General features: G+C 36.0%; 1 protein-coding gene across 1 annotated transcript in view; it reads right to left on the minus strand.

The window, feature by feature from the left end:
* PTPRN2 (protein tyrosine phosphatase receptor type N2) overlaps positions 1–24,551 on the minus strand; it is a gene marked incomplete at both ends in the record, with an annotated part of 647,832 nt that overhangs the window by 337,086 nt on the left and 286,195 nt on the right. The window contains one exon of the mRNA XM_082298956.1: positions 13,926–14,005. Within this exon, the coding sequence (XP_082155082.1) occupies positions 13,926–14,005 (80 nt within the window). The remainder of the gene's footprint in view (positions 1–13,925; positions 14,006–24,551) is intronic.

Consider the following 24,551-nt stretch of genomic DNA (forward strand, 5'->3'; position numbering starts at 1 on the left):
GGAAAAAAAAAGGAAGCATTTTCTGATCTCTTTCCAAAATGAGTTGTGTTCTGGATTCCCTGCAATGATGTAACAGTTGAAAAAGGCTCGGTCATGAAATTCAGAAGAAAAAATTAATCTTCCTCTCAATTAAAGTCTATGTTTCAGATTGACATACTGCTCTTTAGTCCTAGATTTAAAGCTTTATCTCTTTTTGCTCTGGATTATATGTAGAGTCAAAAATTATAAGAGGAATGTTTTCGTCAGTGCTGCAGTCCCATGGCTCTTCACTGGTAATAGTTCAACAGTTTTTCTGGCAGAGCTGATCAACGTTAAAAATTCCTCAGCAAAAAAACCAGTATGTTTTGAGTGCTACCAATGAAATCCTAGTCCAGCTCCGACTGCAAGCAGATTTGGCCATCAAATCCTGACCTCCATTTCCACAGTACACACCAATCAGTCCCAAACCATTACTTTTTGAAGGTCTGCATTCTTTCTCCATGCACAGTAGGAATTTCATGGTCACCAAATACCTATATTGGGTATTTTAGTTCACAAAACAAAATCAGAGGGAATGAACACTGAATTGTGTGTGAAATCACTGTAGACTTGAGGAGCTGTCCGGAGTTTAGGAGCACTGCTGAACACTTTGAGCTCCTCTGAAACATTCTCTGCTTATCTCTTTATATATATATATATATCTCCACATACACACACTTTCAATAGCACAAAGAACACCACAACAAGCAAGAAGAATCACTTTTACTTTAGTCTGATAAAAACATGAATATAGTACCATGTAAAGAAAATCAACATTATAAAAAAAAAAGACATATATTATAAAAATCTTCATTCTCTTCATAATTGTGTTAATACACTTATTTGGTTTGGGTTTTTTTTCTTTCTTATTTTCTCATATCTTGCTAAAGTACTTTAGCAGTTTAAAAGCCCTCTGGATTAAACAAATCCATTCACAGAGTAGTGCTGGATGAAGTGATAACTCCCACAAGAAAAATGGGAATATTTTGCATGCATTGAATTTTTATATGTGAATTTCCAGCAATTTTTTTTAATTTCCTGCACCTTTATTGAGTACAATAAGAGCATTCTTTTATTTTCTTTTTTATTTTCTTTTTTTCTTTTCTTTTACTTTCCTTCTCTTTTCTTTTCTTCTCTTTTATTTTTCTTTTCTCTTATCTCTCTTTTCTTTTTCTTCTTTTATTTTCTTTTTTCTTTTAATTAATATTTTTCAATGTAAATTAAAAGTATTATCATTATTTATCTTTGTGTACATGTGAAGCCAAACAAACACATACATAATAAACATGTATGATGCATTTGTGTGTCTATATATAACACTACACATACAAATATATGCACACAAATATACATTTAGTCTGTACCACAGATTTCCCATATTTCTCCAATTTCACATTGGATGTTTACTCCTAAGCACCCATTTAGCTAATTTTGTGAACTATGATAAATGAAATTACTCTGTATTATTAGTTCACTTATGCTCAGTGCAAAACTACAGTGAAAACTGGGTTCCACAACTTCTAATTACAAAACATTAGCTACCTGAGTCTTCTCCAGCTGAGCAGATTAGCATAGATCTTCTCTGCTGACAGCTTTGACCTTCACTCCAGTAAACACTTGTCAAAATGCCAAAAGTAATTACCTGGCTGTTTAGGAAGGAGTAATGGGGTGTAGCTACCTACCTTTTCTTGTTACTGATCTAAAATGTCTATAAAACTTTGCCAAGAGGCACCCTCTGGATTTTGGCATATACATTTTTTTCTCATCTGTCTTTTTTTGTCTTTTTTTTTCAACAGGCTATCAAATATTTGCTGTATGATCTCCTGCCAGCCAATCCCATCACAATTCTGGGGGACAGGTTAAATAACCCACTAGATGGATCTTTCAACCAAAACTGTTTTATGACTGCTGTCATCCTGATTTTGTTGCACTGATGCAACCAGGAAAAAAATACTAAAAATCAGCAGAAGCAGCACAGGGAAAAATGAGCATAATTATCCTATGGTGATGGTACTGTCTATCCTCTGAATTAACTTACACATTATAGCTTAATTTTTTTTCATAAAAAGCCTTTTCCTGTTCATATTTCAGATTTACAATTAAGAAAAAGGAGGTGCAGAGAATTTGCAGGCACTACTTGAAAAATCTATGGCTAGATAAAATCAAGGGATATCTTTTGACTTCGGCCAACATAAAGTCATACAATTGCTCTTAATCTGGCAGGTTCAAATTTATGGAAAATAACAAAGGGATTTAACATTTTCCTGAGGACTAGGTAATACTAGAAAGATTTTAGTATTTGCAGATTATTACAATGGTTATTAATCTCTAAATCCTGCAAACAACTTTTGTCAGACAATGGAAAACATCATCTCCAAATAGGAACAAGATCAAACGTGAAAAATCTGACTTGATCTTATCTTGCATGTCAGAATGGATATGTGGAGTTCAGAAAGCTCAGGGGGGCAAAACTCCCTTCTTTGGCCACAGATAGTCCAGAAGACAAACAATTCATGAAAATCAAGTCCCTTACCTTGTAGTCCAAACATTCCCTAACAACTGTGCACAGTATCAGGTAGGAGCAGCAGCTGCTGAAGTAGCCTTCAGTCCACAGGAGAAAGACTGCTTAAAATGAAGGCAATGTTAACACACAGGTCGAACACTGCTGACAAGTGTGCCCTTGTGAGCACTGCCAGCAAACTTTTCTTATCTTTAAAAACTCTCCCAAAGCTCTCAAATAATTCCTAGTCCCACTATCAGGAGCTCATTACTTTCCTTCTCAGATACATCCCGGCACGAGCTATCAGCAGCAGAAGGTCATGCAAGTGCCTATTTTCAAGACGGATGATACGTGAATCCCCTGGACCTCCTAACTAAGCCTTTTTCAGCCAGAAACCCTCCACCTGCCCTTTCATGCAGGGTCACATTTGTGTCTCCTTCCCAAGATCCTGTAAATCGTGTTCTACCGAGAGAACAAATTGCTCCCACGTTCAGGTCAGCTGTCCTTACACACTGTTACCAAAACACCACGCTTCTGGAGAAGGGCCTTTTCATGCTATTGCTTTTCTCCAGGTAAAAGGGACAACAGCCTGATTCTAAGATGAGTATATTGATTTTCTGTGGTTTTTTTCTTGTACTTTAAATAACAACTATGTTTCATAGACCCCTGAAGTAGCACCACTCTCAGTCACAATTTTTATTCTTTGGCTGATATGAAAGCTATCAGCTAAAATCACAAGACTGCTAATCATCCGATTTCATATATTAAAAATAGGATATTTACATCAGATAGAGACTATTTTCCTGTTTGTACTGACTAAAATAGAACACTATCTGTTCTACCTTATCCCTGTTCCACATGGTGCCTAGTGTTTATTTGCATGCACAGTTTAAAATCGTTAGGTTAATCTTGTTGTTCCACATTTTGAGAAGTTATAATCAATCTGTCTAATAGGTGGAAAAAAAAGAAGTACTGACTGTTCTTTTCAGGGAAAGATGAGGTTACAATGCTATCTGACCTAAATTAGGGTTTCTTCAATTCCCTTCTCTATGCTTACCTAGAAAGTTACATAATCATCAAAAAATATTACACAGCCAATCTATTCTTGACATAAAAGCTGCCTGTTATGTACTTGCACTACCAGATTTCTTCTGTTGCATTCCTAAATAATTTGTTTTAATATGCTTAGGATCTGCTGTAAACAGAGATAGTGTCTTAAGTACACCGCACAAAAATGCATAAAACTTTATTAAAGGACTATAACATTTAGAGATGTCTGGAATTGTAATTATTATTGTTGTATATATCATATTGCACATGTATTTCAATTTTCCTGGAAAATGTGTTGCTTCTCATAAAAATGCTAAATAGAAGCAATTTTGCTAAATAATATGGCAAAATACAACATTAAGCAATTGTCTTGGGTTTGGGGATTTCTGCGTGCTTTAAGTCAGAAATAAAATTAGTTCTCGAATATTTTAGTATAGGGACTTTTTGATACTATGTCCACAGTGGGAGCCCCAGTACTGCTGCTATACAAAAAATAAAAGTGTTTTGTTTCAGTCACACATTCTCAGCGCCATGGATTTTAGAGCAGCTATTTGTTGATTTGCACCAGCTGAAAACTGTCCTACACATAAAATGTACGGGTCAGTTTCAAAAATCTGTGCATGGAAATCAGTAGCAAATTTAAATGGAAAAAGACTTTTCACTTCCATAGCCAAAAATCTATTGGGAGGTATCTTTGGCTTAAAAGAAAACCACTTTGCACTCCAACTACCGGGCAGTTTCATCCTGCATTATCAGCTGTGTACGTGTGAAGAAGCTGACTGCAGGAATTTGGTTATTTAATAGTATCACACAGGGTAATATTTATCAAAATTTAAATTTTTGTATTTTTACTTTATCTTAAATTAATTTTGAATTCTTAAAGAGCTTTGAATATGTTAGTAAAGGACAATGTGAATGAAGGAGACTTACATAGAAGAAATCAGGATTTGCACCAGAAGATTTTAAGGGATCTATCAATAGAAAAAAAATTTTTGAGTACGTTACTGAGCAGCAATTACAGGAAGAAGCTTTGTACCATCCCAATTTCCACCAATCTCCCTGGATTTACATTCCAGAACTGTGTATGCCAGTCCTATCATCAACAATGTCTCAGTGATTCTGTGGATATTAGCAATGATTTCTCTCCAAAACTTTTAGCCATCTCTGATAAATGTCAGTTTATAATACCTATCTTTTCTCTTTGAACAGAGGCAATCTAGGCAACTGGTTTTGAATAAATGCCTAACATTTAGACAGCTGCAACTGATTTAGATGAATTCTACCCACACTATTAAAATGCATTTAGGTATATTACCAGAGGGCTCTTTTAAAAATTCAGCTTTAAAATCTCTATTAACCTCTAAACCATGATATAAATTACTTAAATAGAAGACTTATTTTTACCAGTCTCCATAGACCTGCTTACAGATTTCAGAAAAAACACCTAACAGAAATACATGAGTTTCAATCTAAGCATCAATTCTGCCTTTCCTATTGAACCCTTGGTATAACTGTGTGGTTCAGGTATTAATTGTTGTATCCCAAAATATTCTAATATCTACACTACACCAATGGTGTGTTTCTCTTTATTTTAGTTTAATACCAATCTGATAGTTTTCTATGAATGGGTGTAAATAAGAGACATGAAAATGCAATGACATAAACCATCATTGCTTTAAATTAAAGAATATTAACTACATAATGCTACTTAGCTCTTTTTTGTTTTCCTCCCCAATACTATGAAATTACTAGCTAGCTTTACAATTCCCAATAGTTAAGCAGCTGGATTTAGGGGTTTATGTTGGAATAGATGACATCACTTTATAAGTTGAACAGAAGGAAGTTCTATAATTTTCTGTTAAAAGAGAAAGTGGTTTTAAAGATGAGAAATATTTTGCTCTAAAATTAGATACCTCACAGTTATTCTTAGAGGAGAGGGGTGTATGTTAAAATGAATTCCATCCTTACTAATTACAGCAATGAATATCTTAATTAGAAGGAAATCTACGGAGAAGAGTCATAACCAAAGGTACTTGTTATTCTTCAGGACTGAGGCGCATTTACTGAATGGTCGCACTCCTCACTTGTTCTATTTTTCAACAGAAGAAAAGGGTGGGAAAGAAATGCCATCTTGAAAACTCATTAATCATTGTATCAGACATTTGGTACTGAAAGAGACAGTTCAGTTTCTGAATAATCTTCAAAACCATAATGACATCCTTTATTCAGCAACAGAAGGATTTGAGGAAAATAATTCAGATAGATTTGATGATACAGTGAAGGAAATCGATCCACTACAGAGGGCTCAGGAGGTAAAAAAGGACAATGTGAACTAAGGAGGCTTGAGTAGGAGAATTCAGCACTTGCACCAAAATACTTAGGAGAGGTAGGAACAGAAAAAGACCTGTCAAACCTTTACTTTTCATAATACAGACCAAAGAATGGTAACCCTACTTAAACCAGTGACATGGCACATGAAATCAGATAAACCTCACAGCCTCCTGGCTACATTGTTCAAAGTTTCTGACAGAGAAGCTGTCAGTTCTCTTCAAAGATGATGATGAACTTCAAATTATTCACACACACATTCTTTGTTACCCTCTCAGAGAGCAAGATATCTAATTGCATGGTCTGCAAAAATCTAGATAGAGGGAAGGAATTCACCTGAAGACTTTCAACTTGTTCTGTTCACTTCATCACAGCTGAATTATGATCTGACAAGTGACTGACCAATGAATACGTTCAAAACAACCATCACTGCTCACAGTTGTGGGGTAGGAAAAGGAACAAAGACACTCTGCCAGCATGGACAGGTTGGTACCTGAAGGAAGAGAGTTCATCTTGTTGAGACTTCTCACAAGACCTGCAAAGCATATGCCAAAAGTCAACAAGACAACCAGGCCTGCTTATAATGATTTTGAAAGAACTTTTTAGAGAAAAAGAAGACTTTTTTTGCCCAGAAATAGGAGTTTCTTCCTTTTGAGGACACAGAATGTGTATCTCCTGCACTGTCACCATGAAAAAGAAGGTGGATGTTGTTATTAGCAAACCAGCACAAAAAAAATTGTCAAATTTCATTATGTCAGCAAGAGAAGCAGTACCAAGAATAATAAATTTCCAGATTACATTTATTTAATTGAAATGTATAATGGAAAGAACTTTTAACAATTAACCAACACTGATCGAAAAAGCATCAAAAGACAGACAGTATTTAATCACAAACTGAAATAACCAGAGAAAGAAAATCAGAGTATGGTGAAATCACTTCATTAAATGATATTTCCCAGCTTCTGTTCAAATTCCTCTGTGAAACTGAGGAAACCTAAAGTTTTTCAGACATGCATCAGTAATATCTATTCTAAATATGCTTCTAACGAAATAAATGTATAACTAAATAAAACTTCGCAGTCTTACTCTTGCAGTTGATGGTTCATTCCTCATTGTACTGTGGCTCCTTCTCCCAGCCTCTCTTCTCTACGTTTACACATTCTTTACATGCAGATATTACATGTAGCTTTATTACATGGAGATCCAAAGTTATATTTTATGAAGATAAATCTGAAGACAGTTCTCTCTCTCTTGTTCTCCTGAGAACCTCCTAGAAAAATTTTCTTGCTAATAATGGATAACAATACTTATTATGTTTCTGTCAGCAATGCTGGTAAGGTCAATACTTATTGGCAGAGAGAAGAGTGGCTCTGCAGCGTTCCTAGAAATGAACAGTGAATTTAAGTTGAGAACCAGATCCTCATCAGTTGACTTTCTGATGATGAGTAAATTATTTTCCCTCTGTGCCTTGTTTTGCCAAATTTCTGATTATGAAATTAAGAGGTGTGCATTTTTACAGAGATATTCCATGAATGTGCTTTTTATTGTACTTCTGTCATGCTGCATACTGGAAAGATAACCCTCTTTGACCAATAAGAAGAGGTCACTACATGACTAGAACGAATACAAGAAAACAGTCACGTACATAATTTGCAATATTTTGGACTTACATCTTATTTGCTAAAAGTTGAAGTGTATGTTTCAATTATACCAAAGGGTAATAAAAATAATTGCTGCTAACAGCTCCAAAATGCATTTAAGCACTGTAACTTTAACTGATAAACAACTTTAATACACATTTATAATGCATATTTGTAGCCCCGAATTTAGAAAAAAAAAAAATCAAAATATGCTGATGTCAGAGCTCCAGCCCCTTTTAGCAGGGCCCAGATTGGACGTGTGTCAAAATCTTGATTTTGCCAAATGCGCTTAAGAAATGGGAGCAATTCACAGATTTCTGCAGTGGTTGCATAAGGCAGGGTCCTCATGAGTATTTTCAAGCTAAAGAAAAACCTGGAACCATTTTTTTAATGTGGGTGGATTGTTTCCATGTCTGACACCGCTTTGAAGTTAAATTTCATGGTTATCAGAAAATTCTGGATTCCATCATGATAACTATCCAAGGTCACTAAAGGCTTGTAGGGTGTGATGGGAACTAAGAGCCTTTGAAATTAAACCAATTACCTAGATACCTAATCCCACATATTTAGAAGAGTAAGTTTTGATGCCTGTAAATACAGTTCAGGTCTGCTAAGCAAAAAATAACATATTAGAGGCAGAATAAGGCATAAATACTTTCTTCACCAGCTGGATCCAGGCTTATGAAGAGATCAGCCATTTAGTCATCCTAATTAGGAGCAGAATTTGACATCTAGGACCACTCCAAACCAATAAGACATCAGCTGAAAACACTACACAGGGTAAGTTAACTCTAAGGGGTTTGAAGTATTTTTATCTCAAAAGGACTGTTTAATGCTAAAAGCTAAGGATGATGTTTTGTCTGTTTAGAGCTGTCAACTTCAACAAAAATATTCACTTTCAATGTCAAAAAGTTCTATTGCATATTTTTTGCCATGGATATTTCAGCTCAGCTGGGACATGACCAAAATTTGTAATGTTCAGTCTCGAAATCTGTAAGATCATAGATTTAATCATTTTCAGTCATTTAAAACTGCTGAGAAATTCTATATGTTTTTAAATCTATTCCAATAACTCTGAGGCAGTGTCTTTATTCAAATTAGCTTGTTATATTGTATAACAAAGTAAAATTTGACTAAAAATATATTATTTTTGCATTTGTCTGTTTCAGCAGAAGTAATTTTGCAATTTTTTTTTTTTTCAGAATTAATTTTTTTGCAGAGAAATGATTTTTAGACAAGTTCATATGACTCAACAACCTACTCTGTAAGTCAGGATAATAGTCCCTTTCATGCACAGAGTGAAAATGTGAGTTTTACCAACAGGGCAACAGAAAAGTAAAAAAAAGCCCTAACAAACAAAAAGCAAACCCCCAAACCATCGAAACCAATGGATTAGTTAAAAGTTACAGAAAATTTTTAAAAAATTGAAAATTTTTCTTGATGTTCCCATATATACATTAAATAAATCAAAATATCTGACTTTCCATGCTGGTGGTATCGCAACAAGGCATCTTAGACACAAGAACCTACACACAAGACCTGTTAATTCCCTAACACCTGGTTATGCATTGCCTTTTGTTGTGCTACCTATCCCCATCACTACCATGCCTACATTATGCATGCAGCCCTTTGCTTTTAAGTCTTCAGTTTTTGTAACACCTAAAATGTTGCACTTCAGCACAATACAAAAAGAAATGTAAGCATGACTCTAGCACTAAGAGGTTGCAGCTACATACAAGCAAATATTGTTATTTCAATTCAGCAGTGCTGAGTGTCTGTGCCCAAAACTTCTCTCCCACATCTCTTTTTCATGTGTTCAGTATATATGACCATTACAGGCACCTGATGCCAAAATTATTTGCTTGGAAACTTCAGAAAAACTTCAGACTTATTATCACTGTCTTTGCATAAATGGTAGGATTCTGGACTACATATAAAGCAACTTCTTTTCTCATTTCTATACCAAATATATTACAATTTTACATAGAGTTATCTTACTGATAATTGTTCTTTGCTAGATTTCTCCTGACCTTTAAACTGAAGAGAAAAGAAATAAACATTTGTTTGCCTAAATGATGTCATGCCAACTGTAATTACTCCTAGAGCAGGTCACCTATGTCTCGAGAAAGTTTATTTCTTCAAAACATTGAGATGAAATTACACTGCATCATTGAACCTGACTTATGAAACAGAAATAGGCCAGAGGACAGCTACTTGATGAAAGACGTATTCTGTCGTTTGAACGTCAAAGTGTGTGAAGCTGGCAAAATGTTGGGTATCCTGCTCTGGTCTCAAAGAACAACTAAAGGTATTGCTAATGTGAGAAAGCAAGCTATTCACAATTTTAAATTACTCTGTTGTCAGCTTCTCCATATAATCATGTATCCCTAGAAACTGAAAAAAAAAAAAGCAATCAAAACATTTACACAGAATTGGAACTGTGAATTACTGGGAAAAAAAAAAGTTTTATAAGCAAGAAGGTCTCTAAAGGATTGTAGAGAGCTTATTTTGCCTTAAGAAAGGTCATGTGTGCACCAAGAAGAACGAACCTCAAACTCCAAGACAATAGAGGAAACCATTTTTATTATTGTAGTTCCGTATCTCTAGTTTTTAGTGGATATTTTAAGTCATTCACCTCTTTGCATAGTTGCTAAATAATCCCATGTCTTCTCTAACCTGCACATTTTTCGAACCCCACAGAGGAGGATGGAAAACTTCAAATATAGTTCCCTATATTTAAACCTTAAATAGTGCAAGGAAAATATGAAGTGTATCCATTTTGGTTACAGAAATATATGCTACATGAATAATAAGACCAAAGTGCTGCACAGAAACTGTTCCTGTGGCTATCAGTGAGACTTGCACGTACATAACATCTGCACAAATAGATTCCTTTTCGCAAATCTGAATAATTTACATTCCTATAATTATTATGGCATCTGATTACCTCAATTTCCAAATTCTTTTCATTTCTAAGGATGTGACAGACTGTGAAATTCTTCTGTCCATTTGTTCTATTCATTTTCTGCAAACAAGATCTGCTTTCCGAGCTCCTGGAGGGATGTCAAGTTACCTAATAGCAGTACAGCATGGAATTATGCACCTACCTGTGCCTACTTTGGAAGTATGTATTGATTTATTCTCCTGTGGCTTCCCTTGGTAAATAAAGTACTTGGAATGCTTTTCTTCAAGACACTGTTGACTTTAAAAATTTTTAATTACAACTAGAGCCTGAAAAAGCTTCTTATGTAAGTATATATTGCTGTTATTTTTTAAGGGAATTTATTTTTGGCTTTAGAGATCTGGAAGCAAGAAGTTTGCTTAAAATAAATGAACTGATTAGTGAGTACATTGACAAGCCCTGCAACTTCATGAGTTAGAAAGGAAAAATAAGATACTTTTAAAATTTAAAATATTTGACGCACGGGTAGAACTGTGAGCGCTTTTCTTTAGTAAAGGGCAAACACAAGGTTTAGTTCTGACAACACTATAGCCACACTGAAATACCACGAGAAGCTTATGAAAAAGTCATAAAAACCTCTTTCTGCAGCCATCAAAACCTGAAACTCTTAACTCACTAAGCAAATGGAAGTTAGAAAATGCCTGGGATATTAATGTAATAATCATTAGATTAAATTACTATGTAAAATATGAATTTTAATTGGTGAACCTGCAGAAATTCATGGAATCATAAAACATTATGGTTGGAAAAGACCTCCATGATCATCAAGTCCAACCTTAACTAAATACCACCATGCCCACTGAACCGTATCCCAAAGCTCCACGTCTGCTCGTTTCTGAGCACTTCCAGGGATAGTGACTCCCTCACTTCCCTGGGCAGCCTGTTCCAGTCCTCAACCACCTTTTCAGTGACATTTTTCCTAATATTCAACCTGAACCTCCTTTAGCACAGCTTGAGGCCATTTCCCCTTGTCCTGTCATTTGCCTTGGAGAAGAGCTCAACCCCCACCTGGCTACAGCCTCCTTTCAGGTGGTTGTAGGGAGTGATAAGGTCTCCCCTGAGCCTCCTTTTCTCCAGGCTAAACACCTCCAGCTCTCTCAGCCACTCCTCACAGGGTTTCTGTTCCAGATCCTTCACCACTTTGTTGCCCTTTCTCTGGGGTGGCATTATTTTGTCCCCAGAACCTCTGTACTTTGTCAGCAGCATTTAAGGAAGTTGAAAACAACTACTTTGATTCCAGTGGTAACAAAAACCATAATGTTATATCTTGAATTTTGCTTAAATAAACAAGTCACAGCATTTTTAGTTTTCGAGTAGTTTGTTAGGAACAGGCCAAGGCACATCAGGAACCTCCTGGACTTCTTAACAATGTTTCCACAGTCTTGCTAAATTTCAGTGGATGTCAATTCCATTAATTTCCTCATGTGTAAATTTTTGAACACATGTAAGCCTGATTATCCACAACTGGAAAAATGATAAACTGCATTCTGATTTATTTTAAACTTGCCTTCTGCCAGATTCATCTGTTCTTGCATTGCAAAAGCAATTATACAGTCCTGTCCACATTCACTGCGCAACTCTAGAGTTCATACCATACTTGTCTTTTTTATTTTTTTCCAAAATAAAGTTTCCTGCCTTACTGCACCACTTGTTATATGGAAGATACTCCATACTTACAGTCATGCCTTCTGCCTTTCCCTGAATCTTTCCACTTAAACCAGAATTTCCAACCTCTCTGAGGTATGAGAAGCAGTACTATATGTGGTATTTAAACACAGGCAAAGGATAGATTTATGCAAGAACAAATGATATTGTTCTGTTTTCTACTCCTTTCCAAATAATTCTTAAAAACACTTTCCTTGTTCAGCTGATAATGGAGACTGAACTGTCATTTTCATCAAATTACCTATTACTACACTAACTACATTACTACTTAGACCCACAACTTTGCATGCAAAGCTATTTTTTCTCCATATGAAATTTTTTTACAGTAATTTACAATGAAATTCATCTGCCATTTTGAGTTCATTCACTCAGCTTTATACATTGCTAAGATCAACTTTCACCTTTAACACTGTGAATAATTCAGTATTAGCAGGATTTCTCACCATCCTGCTCACTCTCTTTTCTAATTCACTTATAACTATGTTGAATGTTATAGTCCCAGCAGAGATCCTTCCACCTTTTTTGCTATCTTACCCTTGTAGAAAACTAATACTTTATTCCTAATCTCTCTTTCTTGCCTCCTAATCAATTAGTGATTCACCGTTTTTCTGTTCCATATTTCACATTCTAAGAAACCATTTGTTTCCTTAGAAACTTCTGGGAAGACCTTGTCAAAAGCCTCTGGCAATCCAGGCAGGCTCTACCAACAGCATCACATTTGCTGATCCTTTCAGAGAGATTCAACAAGTTTACAAGACAGGAGAGGGCACTGTTATAAAAAAGCCATATTAATTTTTCCCCGGAAAAATTAATGAGTCACATAATTCAATATTTACTGTAATTTCTGAGTTCTGATAGTACACATCTAGGGCTTTTTGACATGATAAACCCTTGCCAGTCTTTAACCACCAGTTAACCACACCTTTCTCCAATGCAAAGGGTCCTGCAAAGGAAAGTTCTGGCATATGAACTACCCCATTTCTTTTTATAATTAAATTCATCCATGGTAAAGCAAAAAGAGAAGTTAATGGACAGTTTGGAGCTCCCAGTGTTTATTTACATGAACTTTTCTTGTTTCTGTTGACAAGCAATATTGCAATTGTTTACTTCTGATTTTTAAAGCCTATCAATTGAGTAATTTGGAAGCAAATCAGTTATCAATCCAGATACCTTGCAGAAATATTTCTTGCCATCAACAACTCCATAATACAATTAATAGCCAAGCTCAAAAGGAGCCAATAGAAGTCTTTAGAACAGTTGTACTTATTCAGAAGCAGCTTAATTCTAGAAATACAACCTTTACTTCCAAGATTATTAACTTGTCATTGTTGGTGTTTAAACAGTACATCAACAAAGGCATATTTCTACCATTTTTTGTTCCAGAAATTAAGGCTAAGATGTAATAACATTTTTGTTGCCTGAAAAAAAGTATCAGAACAGTGAAAGTATTACATTCTCTTTTACAAATGACTAATGTGGTTTTTTATGAGTTTTTGACAACACTGAGGAGTTTTTCACCATGCTGGAACTTGACTACAAGTCTCTATTTAATTTTCTTGACAAACAAGGAAGTCTCAAACAGTTTTAATGGACTCAAAGATGTTAAACTGCAATTTTTCATCCTCCACTCACCTCTCAACTGTCTCTCCCTTTAAATGTCAGTCTTCTGGGAGAACAGGATGTGTCTGTGCTGCCAGCATTGGTACTGACTGCTAAACAGATGTGGGTGGGCACAGTTTAGGAAAGGAGGACAAGGACTTACCTGCTTCTTTGGCAACATCTGCAGTTGAAATGTTTTGGAGGTTTGAGTGCACTCGGAAGGTCACAGCTGGTCCCAGCACACTGAAAGAGATTATTAAAAAAATGTAAGATTCATAATCAAGAGACATGGCATAATATTCCTTATCAAAATAGGTTTTTAAAGAGAACCTATTAAGACACCTATATACTATTCTTATTATGAAATTGGCAAAATGGAGGCACTGAAACTGTTATTAACTCAAGAACAGCATAGATCATCACTGGAATTCAGCATCCAAAGAAGATTGCATATATTTTCACATTTTACATGCCTATCATCAACAGAACTTTAGTTCCTGTTGTCACAACTGCAAGTCAGAGGGACAACACTGAAATTCAGAATATTTATCTTTATCGTATTCTAGAAGAATATGTGTGGAGAAAAGATTCTGGGCATATCTGATCCAATAGCTGGTTTTGACCAGAAACATACCACAATGTATTTATCACTTAACAACAGAAGTAATCACCTCCTGGAACAATTTTTGAGGGGAAATTATTTGACTCTGTGGGGACCTTTCTGGGTGTAGCCTGATGTTCCTTTATGGCACTAAAATCTGTAAGACATTTACAGAGGAAGGTACTGATTAGCCAGATGTAAAATGGTGATGTACTCAGGGTTTCACAAAAATCATTGTGCAATTTTAAAGAAAAACAAATCTGTATAAGTAATGTTGCATTCATTCTCCATCCATCCCAATAAATATCCTACATGCACATCTGATGAAAGGAAAGAAGAAATTTCCGGTGTGATGTCCTTAAAACTATATGTCAATACTTATCTACAAAAGACAAAAGAAAAATACACATAACCATATAGTGAATGTATTTTAAAAAAAATAAATTCTGGGAAACAAGAGACTATATAAATTATAATGCAAGAATTTACAGAGGAGAAGACCATAGGGTCTCAAGAAGAACAAAAATTGTTACTATTTTATAAAAGTTTACCTACATATTATGTATTATGCAACTTCCTAAGGTTATTTTAATTCATATTATCAGTGAAAAGAATTTATACTATGCATATTTATACATATGCTATTTATACTATGAAGAACAACCCTGCTTAAAAGGTGAAGTGCACAGTCTGGAACTGTACATGGAACAGCTTTTGACTTCCTATGGCCATGGCTGAGGAGAAAATCAAATCTAAAAAATTGCTGCCTAAAAGAAATAAATTTAAAAATATTTTGTTGCAGGATTTGAAATTAAGTATTAAGTTATTTTTTCAGTAACATGTTCATCTCTTACAATCATAGAATGGAGAGCACTTAATGAAGTGTGCTTAATTGCATCACATATATCCTAGACAAAAAGACCTTTAAATTTTTTCCATTTCAGGCAGAAAAAACCTATTATTAACAGTAAGACTTTGCTTTGAGGTTACAAAGGGAATCAAAGTAAGAATAAGAATAAGAAATATCCTTTCATCTTTTACTAGCAAAGCAGGCACTGCACACATTTTATTCTGGAGTTAACAGCAACTGCCATTAATCAATCATTTTTCTCTAGGTACTCTTAGGGGAAGGGGAGAAAAGAAAACAGAGATTTTATTGTTAAAGGACACTCTAAAAGTCTGGTCACTAGTGGTCAAGAAAAACTTTTAATAATGCCAGGAAACTGTAAAACTTTTGTCAACATTGTAATAATATTGAAGATTAAAAAACACAACAACTGCAAAACACTTTTTATTTGAGATAACTGCTTTACAAAAACCCAGACTATTCCCCGATTCTGTCACTAACCCTGAGATAACCAACCATAAAATGCACCTGTTTCAGGATACCAAACACTGACTCTACCTAATCTTGCACTGTCCTTCTTTCTGTGTTGCCAGCCTAAGAGAAAGGCTGATTCCTCTCTGGCTGCTCAGATATTTACAGTTCCATTAGCAGTCTGCTTTGAATAAAAGCGGGCATCACCCCAGTATGCAGCTCTTGCACGACCAAGATAGAGGAGAAAGAAAAATCAGTTTCAGATATCCCCCAAATCTTCACTGCATAGTCCATTATAGCTGAGAATCTGGAACCAACACCAAATTTCAACCACGATGTAGCTACGCTTTGGCTCCATCAGCAAAGACAAAAAGTTTCCTGCCCTCCTTCCCTTACCCGAATGTTTTACTTTTATCTCTCAGCCACTCCCCACTTCCTCCCACTTGTCCTGCCCTGCCCCACCCCCTGCAGCCCTGCACTTCCTGGCGTCATATAGATGAAAACTGGATCATTTTGGTGACCCAGCCCAGGCAGTGAGAGACAGGGATTTCCAAGGAGTGAAGCCTGTCAGCAACCATCCCACTATTCTCTACTGACTCCACCTGGATAATCCAAGAACACGGGAAGATCTGAGTCATGCCCACACCAGTGTTGCCACAAGTACTGTCATTTCTCCTCATTGCTCAGGGAAAACAAGAACAAAAAACAGGTGAGGAAAAAAATTCCTTTTGCAAGTGGGATGATACTGGGTTAACACCATTCTTTTGCAGGAAGGAATAAATCTCAGAATCATTTAAAACACCCACTCATTTGTTGCTCTGTGAGATATTGTCTTCCTCTACTGTAGCAATTGAATTCTTGTATGTAAGAAATCACCTGAGCACCACATCAGCATGGTTTCACTAGGAATATTTGCAAAATACAGAAAATAAAGCAGCTTTTGTCACAACTTTTTGCACATTGGATTCTGTTTATTTAAAAGCAAACAAAAGACCTTGAGATTACTTGGTCAAAATTGCATTTCTGCTTGATGTTTTGGGAACTGACTGCTTCAGGAGCTCATAAAATGAGTTTTTTCTCATGGGGGGCTTCTGGCAAAAGCACTCAATAAATAAACATTTCAATAACAAAAGATGCCCTTTAGGGAATTCCTCACTGTTCATTATGTGTTGGACGAGAACATTTAAACAAAACCAGTAATTATTTGACTGCAAAATATTTTTTAAAGACTTTTTAACAAGAGGTCAACCAGCCTGAGAAAAGGTTCCAAGATGTCTAAAATGCACCCCTGATAGTTCCTAACCAGGAACTTTAAGTCGAGTAGATGAGACTGCTTTCTGCTGTCAGACCCTCTGAAGCCTGGCTAACACTAATGGCAATTGTCTTCATATTGCTCTAAACACAGGGGCTCTCTAAAGTGCACACATTTGCTTAGAAGCTGATGAAGTGCAAACAAACCATTCCTACAGACAAGGGAGGTGCTGGGGAAGCAGAGGAATCACTCCTGGCTGGCACCTTACCCCAGCCAGCACTCACCCAGCTGGGCAGGGGAAAACACTCAGACATGGGAACCACAATGTCCAGGCTGAAACCTCGCCCATATCTGCTGCGACTGAGGTTAAAAATGTTAGACAGTATTTTTTGTCTATCCCTCCCCTGAGCTGCATGCTACTACAATTACCCTCAGGTAATTTCTAGTCGTTTTTTCTGACACAAATTAACTTATACTCACTTAAGTAAGAGAAGATTTTGAATTTTAGAAAGCATCTGGACTATACAATGTAATTGCACTTATCACTTTTTTCTTATACTTTTCTACTTTTTTTTTTAATAAAGGTAAGCAGTTCTGGCTTCAAGGCTAATAAATAGTGACTTCTCCCCACACAAAAGGTAGTGTCTGTTGCAATGACCTGCTAAATTTATTACTCGAACTTTACCAACTAATTACCCCCCCTGTTGGCTGTCACAACTTTTGCCTTTTTTTTTTTTTTTAAACTTTCAGTAATACTGCCTTCAGTCATAGTAAGGGGGTTTTTTTAACAAAGACATTCAAAGCATATTGCAAATTGTCACCCTTATGTGCTGTTGTCTTTTATTCTGTTTACTAGAGATGAAATAATTACAGTGTTTATACCAAAATGACTTGAAGGTTGATTGCTGATTTAATAATATCCCCTCCTCTTGGGTTTGTATTTCCCATCTGAAGGTGGGAGGGTGCACAACACACACAGAATCAAAGAATATTCTTTGTGTAAAATAGAAGTATTTTCTTTCCTTAATTGTTTTACGACTAACAGCATTCTTCTTACATTTTCCCTGTCAACAAATGAATCATCTGAATAAACAGAGCTGGAGCATGATCAATATGGCAAGGTCCATATCACTTTCATGCCGTAGGTTATAATTATATTTATGAATGACAGGATTTAAATCTCCATAAATTATGTACCAAGCTTTGCATGCCTGTTCCTCTCCCTCGTGTGCATGTACTTCAGCATTACAGTATCACACCACATGTTCACTGTGAGATGCAGTCACAGTCTATCATACCCCCTAGTGGAAAAGGATTTGAGAAACAAGTGCCAACATGGGTCTGTGTACTCTTGAAGATGAGACATAGAGCTGATGCCAGATGGAAATGATTTGAGGTGGCATCTCATTTTTAAGATACAGGCAGAGCGCAATTTCTCAAGACTGGAGGAAGATGAAGAGATTAGGATTGGCTATTTCCAACATGAAACATTCCCTTAATGACCCTATTTTATAAAACAGAGCTTGCCTTAATAATGCTTAGATTTGAAATTAAAGTCACTACTTGTCTATATGTTCATTTCAAAATCCTTTAATCTCTGGAGGTTAAGAAAAGCAATTAGTAACGCTCCAGAGGACTGTGCAAAGCAAATTTTATAGCAGTGAAGGTAATTGTCTCAGGAAACGTTTGGTGAGCTTGAACTAATGACTTGCAATGTGTACACATTTCTGTGCTTTCTATGTTTAGGAATTTGAAGCTTATGTCCATTGTTTGTATTGCACTGAAGCCTCCTTTTCACCTTCTCAATTTTTCCAAAATTGAGATGCTCATGCTGCTGTAAATGTTTTATATATTATATTCAGAGGTATATAAACATACTTACGTCAAATCTCATTAATGGGGAAAAGCACATACTTAGCAGAGGCATTTTTGTACTATGGTATGTTTCTACAACATCATTTACAGAGAAAAGCAAAGGCAGAAAATTGCAGCTGGACACTGACACATAATACATGAATGGATTAAGAAGTATACCCTGGTTATCCTGTTCTCCTTGCAATACTCAGAGTAGCTGTAAATAAGTTGACCACTTGATTCAAGTTTCACCAACATTTTTGACCAGAACTGTTGACCAGAATTTATTTTGTGAAGCATTGCATCATACTGTATTTACATTACACAAGCAGGTACCTGACTGAGCTTCAAAGATTCAGGAGAGCTTGCAAAGGATGTGTTGTGCTGACCTGCTACAAAATAACATCCCTGAACTGTTGAGTAGAGAATTATTGATCATCACTCAGACTTAATACTAAACAGGCACACATCTCTCACTCTTTAATATCTTTACTGTTCAAGGATTTGCTTCACTTTGCACCTGGAGTGCAGAAATATCAATGTGGAGCTGTATGAATTCTCACATTCCTATTGACAGGTATGTACGCACAGCCAGTGATCAATTAAAAAAATCTTTTTCTGTTTTAGCAAAATGAGCTTTTTGAGCCCTTCTCAGGAAACTCTCAACATGCTCCTTAAAGTGCAGAATGATGCACAATGTTCCAGAATACCCTGCAATACAGCAAATAATATATTATCTATTTATATTTATATCCTTCATATATGCTAAGTATGAACAGTTTGCAGCATTCTCTAAAGAAGTGTTCCTGCACTAAACACAGCATGGAGACAGAAAGTTAAAGACTTGCTGTACTGCCATTACACCTGGTGTCTGGCAATGACCAGGTAAAGATGGAAAAGCAAAATCCCTGCTAAGGGAAAGACACTTATTGCAGTTCTCACCAGGTAGTGGTTGATTTCCTATCACCACTTGAATTTCATTAGAGGGGTTTTCACCAGCTGGGAGGTATAGCAGGTAGACCACAAAGATTAGAAAGGTTGACAGTTTCAGAGCAATCACATCTTGCAAATGTAACTACATGGAAACAGAACCTTGGTCTGGATTTGATGGTTGCAGCCCAGACTTACTTCTGCAAGTTACATTCTTCATAAATCAGGTAAGGCCTTGGACACCTTGTCGTGCCTTCTTCTCTCCCCCTGACATGACAAGCGCTGAGCAGTGACTTCATGGAGCATCATTCCAGGGGCAGAGAAGAGGCCACGACAAGGTGTTCAAATAAGGAAATGCATTCTGCCTGACACACTTCTGCCATTAGAATAATTTCCAGAGTGAAGTCACAGAAAAGGGATGACTGCTCCAGAAAGGGATGCTTTCCAATAACAGCGGCCCATGTCTGGTGGGTCTCTGATACCCATACTGAAAGATGGAGTTCTAATTATTTTACATTAATCATTAATTTTGTATTAATCATTTAATCTATATGCATCAAAATTGTGCTAAGTACACTGATCCTAATTTACATTGCAAAAGATGATGAAAGAGTATTTTAAAGATTTTACAACTTGCTTCATCTGAGGTGAAGATTATTTTGCTAAGCCTACAATTTAAATGATTTAAAAAAGAGACAACGCTTAATTTAGAGATTGATGCTACACTCAGTTTGTCCTATTTTTATTCTTCACGAAATGCAACTTTTGATGATTACTCAATATCTATGAATAATTTGCAGAGTTTTAAAATAATTTTTCTATTAATCTGTCACAAGCCATGAAACTTGACATTTTCACCACACTGAGTACATGAAAGTTGCCAGCTTTGCCTGCCATGCAAATAAGGTTCTTAATTACAGTATTTAAAAGAACAAACCATACAAGTGCTATAATTTCTTATGGTGAAAAATAAGTGTTTGGACTCTGCGAGGGTGGGAAAATGGTCTCAAAAAGCTTCTTAAATGTACAATGATTTTTCTTTCACTCCCCAAGGATTAAGCTAAAGGATAAAATTTATGTCATAAAAACAGAAAAAAAAAGTATTCTATTTATGTTTCCATTCTCCTTCTTTATACCTTTATATCTACAAACAGCAGACATTTCTAATTTTCACCTAGTAAGCCTTCAATGCATTTTACCAGCTTCAGCCCTACTCACCCTCTGCACACCTGTGCTGTTAAGGGAGCTGCTCAAAAGCACATGTAAAATTTGTCTGCTGGGATGACAGTCACCTTTTGCTCCGCTTGCACAAGTGACTTTTAATCCTTAACGAGGAGCATGACTCACATGTTAGGACTGTTACAGAGGTCCAGGTTCAGAATGCTCAGAGCTTTGATAGGATCCATGTAGGACACAAATTTCTTGCATCAGTATTAGGCAGCACAACCAAAGACAAAAAACCCCAAACTTTATTTTAAAAGTTTTTAAGTCTTAGTTCAAAAGGCTACCAAATTCTGAGTGCTACAGCCAGAACTCTCTGGCTCGTCCTCTTAAGGACCTGTTGGCATCTCCTTTAGCTCTGAGAACACCAACGAGAAGATTTGTTCTTGAGGCTCCCCTGCCACCTGTGAGGCAGAAATATTTCCTTGGCAAAGGAGGCACTGCAAGTGGAACTTACTGGGCTTTTTCAGTTGCACCTACAGATGTGTATTTGCTCTGACTGTCTTCATGGCTCATAAGGAATTCAAAGCCTTCCACAGACAGGTTGTGATGCAACCTATTGACCTGTTTATGTAATATTTACTGGCTAGGCTGTAAAAAAAATGCAAAATAATCCTTTATCTTTTTCAGCTGGGTCAGCAGGTCTGTAATGCTCATGAAATCCAACCATCCAGGTTACAAAAAGAGAGAAAAAATGTGTGTTTGTACTTCTAGGTGAATCAGGTAGCCAAGGGCAGGAGGATCAAGACAGACTTAGACATAAAATAATTTTTATATTTCTTCTAAGGGGTTATTCTTTTAAAGAAATCCCTACATAAAAAACCTTTTTTCATTTCTAATATTAGTGATTCTATTTGTGGATGAAGCTTTAGCTCAAGAGCAAGAATCACAGTTCTCTGTTTCTATTCTCATATCTGTCACCAAGTTCTGTACCATTTTAGGGAAATTAAAGCCAACTGCCTTGGGTTTCAATTTACCCATCTACAGAATGGAAATTATTACCTGTTAATAAGATGTGAAATGTTATATAAATTAAGTGCAATGGCACACACTCAATGACTTACTTGAAAGAAAGGAGTATATCCTGCCTACCCTACAATGTTATGAACTTGATTTTATTAAAAAAGGAATATGATGGCATTCTCAGTCACACAGAGAGATGAGTAGGAGAGAAATATGAAGTTAAAAAAACATAGATAAACTTCAGAAGTTCACTTATCTGTAAAAACCTTCTCTTGAGCAGGGACCTATGAGTTCATGGAAATGTATCAATATTAGTGGATTCATTCTGCTTTTGATTACAAAGGTGCAAATCCTCTGTTTTAATGAGACGAAATGTTGTAATGGAAAGCCAAGCATGATACATATTATTTGTAAGACTCTCCTTAGATTTTTATAGTCTTTCTCTTTTGTCACCTAGAATTCATAAAATGCTTCAGGCCAAAATCCGTCCTGTTACTTTAACGATTTTTATATTTTTCTAGCAGGAAAGTTACGGTGGAGAAGGCAAAATTATCTTGGTTATATGCACATTCATTTAAGAAAGAAACACAAAATGTATTGTACCTCAGGGGAAAAAGCCACAAGACTACTGTAATGCTAAGGTTGTGAAATCACTCATTTTTAAGTAAGGAAATGCGTAGTTCAAATTTTCACCTTATTTTTTTTTTTCCTTATCATCATTCCTTTAAAAAGTGATGTATCTTTATATTATAAATTAGTTGTCAAATAAGACAATATGTACCAGAAAACACAATGTAATTTCTTATAAATGCCTGCATGCAATGAGTTATAGCAATACATTTTTCAGATAATTTGTTTCTCAGACTCATTAAACCTGTGGGAGAAGTCAAGTTTGAATAAAAAGGTTCCATTATTTCTGAGTTATGCTTTTATAACACTTTAAACAAGATTATGTCAAGTAACCATGGTTATTTGTTTGCTATTTAAAATCAGAGAGCAGATGACAAACACTGCTCAACTTTCTCAAAAGGTGTATCTTTCTATTGAGACTAAGCATGGTACAGTTCAAATTGAAATACAAATCTTGCTTAATTTCTGGACAATAAATGGAATGGAAATAAAAATTTTATCTATTTCTAGTTTATATTACAGCATCTTAAGGAGAGCAGGATGAGCTATAGAACATTCCTCTCAGTAAATCTAAATGACACAGACAACAGAATCCAGAATGTGCCAATCTGCAAAAAAAACTCTGCAAGAATATTAATCCACAGATGTTCAACATACAACACAAGAAAAGATTAATCACACCAAATCAAGGAGAATGGAATCATGGAGACTCTGCACAATGGAGGGAACTTTTCAAATACAAACTTAACAAGACCCTGTGCTACCTGTCCCACCACTGCTCAGTGGTTAAATAATCCCCCCTCACACTATCCCACCTCTCAATAATTTCCTGAGTTGCTCACATTTAGAGCATACATACACCACATGTCATAACCCATCAGCATGGTGGCGTGAAAATACCAAGTATTGTTCCAGTGTTTAGGCTCTGGATGACTGAATATGATTAACTGGTTGATTGAATTTTTCAGGTGTTATAAAAATAACATGACAAACAATGAACAAAACCTATAGTGAATTATTAGGGCACCACAGCCAATGCACATGTTTATAATAGGTGAGGCTGGGAGCTCCACTCACCAGTCTGCCTGCCCAACACTTCCAATTTGAACGTGTTTTAAGCTTCTCCAAACTTCCACTACTTGGCTCGATTTTCAGGTATCTTCCTCAGTTCAAATTCTTTTCACTGGGATGGTTGGCTGGCTTTTCAAATTGTATTTATTCCAGTCCAACCATTCCAGCTCTTCCTGAGAGCAGGGATAATGATAGGTAATGTTTGGTCGTGTAAGGCTTGTTCTTTGAAAAGGAGGTGCAAAATGTCTCTAACCCCACTACTTGGAAACAAGAGATTTGAAGTATGAAAAGAATGTGCGTGTAACTGTCCTTATGACAAGCCTTCAAAATTCAAGCTTTTGTTAGAATCACTGTTTACACAAAACTATTAAAAAGGATATACTAAGTATAGGGACATACTACAGTATAATAGGAAAAATCAATATTAAATTACTTCAAATACAGACATGCAGACTTCTTTTTAGAAGCGTTTTTTCAGTAGGATCCTTGAAATCCAAAGATGAATGGTGTCAAGTAGTAGAAAAGGCCAATATTTTCTGGGGCCTTAATTTGAAGTTTATCAGACTTCAGGAAGTATGTTGCAAATGAGAAATGGAATAACAAAGATTTAAAGGTCCTACTGTTACTTTAAACTCTGCTGGAATCATCTACTTCAGACTCAGTTCATTTGAGGAAAAATAATTTCAGAAATTTATTTATTTATTTTATAGGCCAAATAGCATTGTCTAAATGGAGCTGACTTCGGGGACTGCTGAATGCTCAGGTAATTGAATGCTCAGCAGATTGAAGCCAATGGGATCTCTGTCTCAGTCAGTGAAGTTCTTTTCAGGAAAGGCTGAGTAAGCTATGCAGTGAGACATCACACTGGACACCTTGTAGTGATAAATGCTTTGACACTAATCTTTTCATGCATAACTTTGGATCTGGATAGTCCTAATAAAACCCCATA

The sequence above is a fragment of the Coloeus monedula genome (assembly GCF_965178545.1).
Source record: "Coloeus monedula genome assembly, chromosome: 1".
NCBI lineage: Eukaryota > Metazoa > Chordata > Aves > Passeriformes > Corvidae > Coloeus > Coloeus monedula.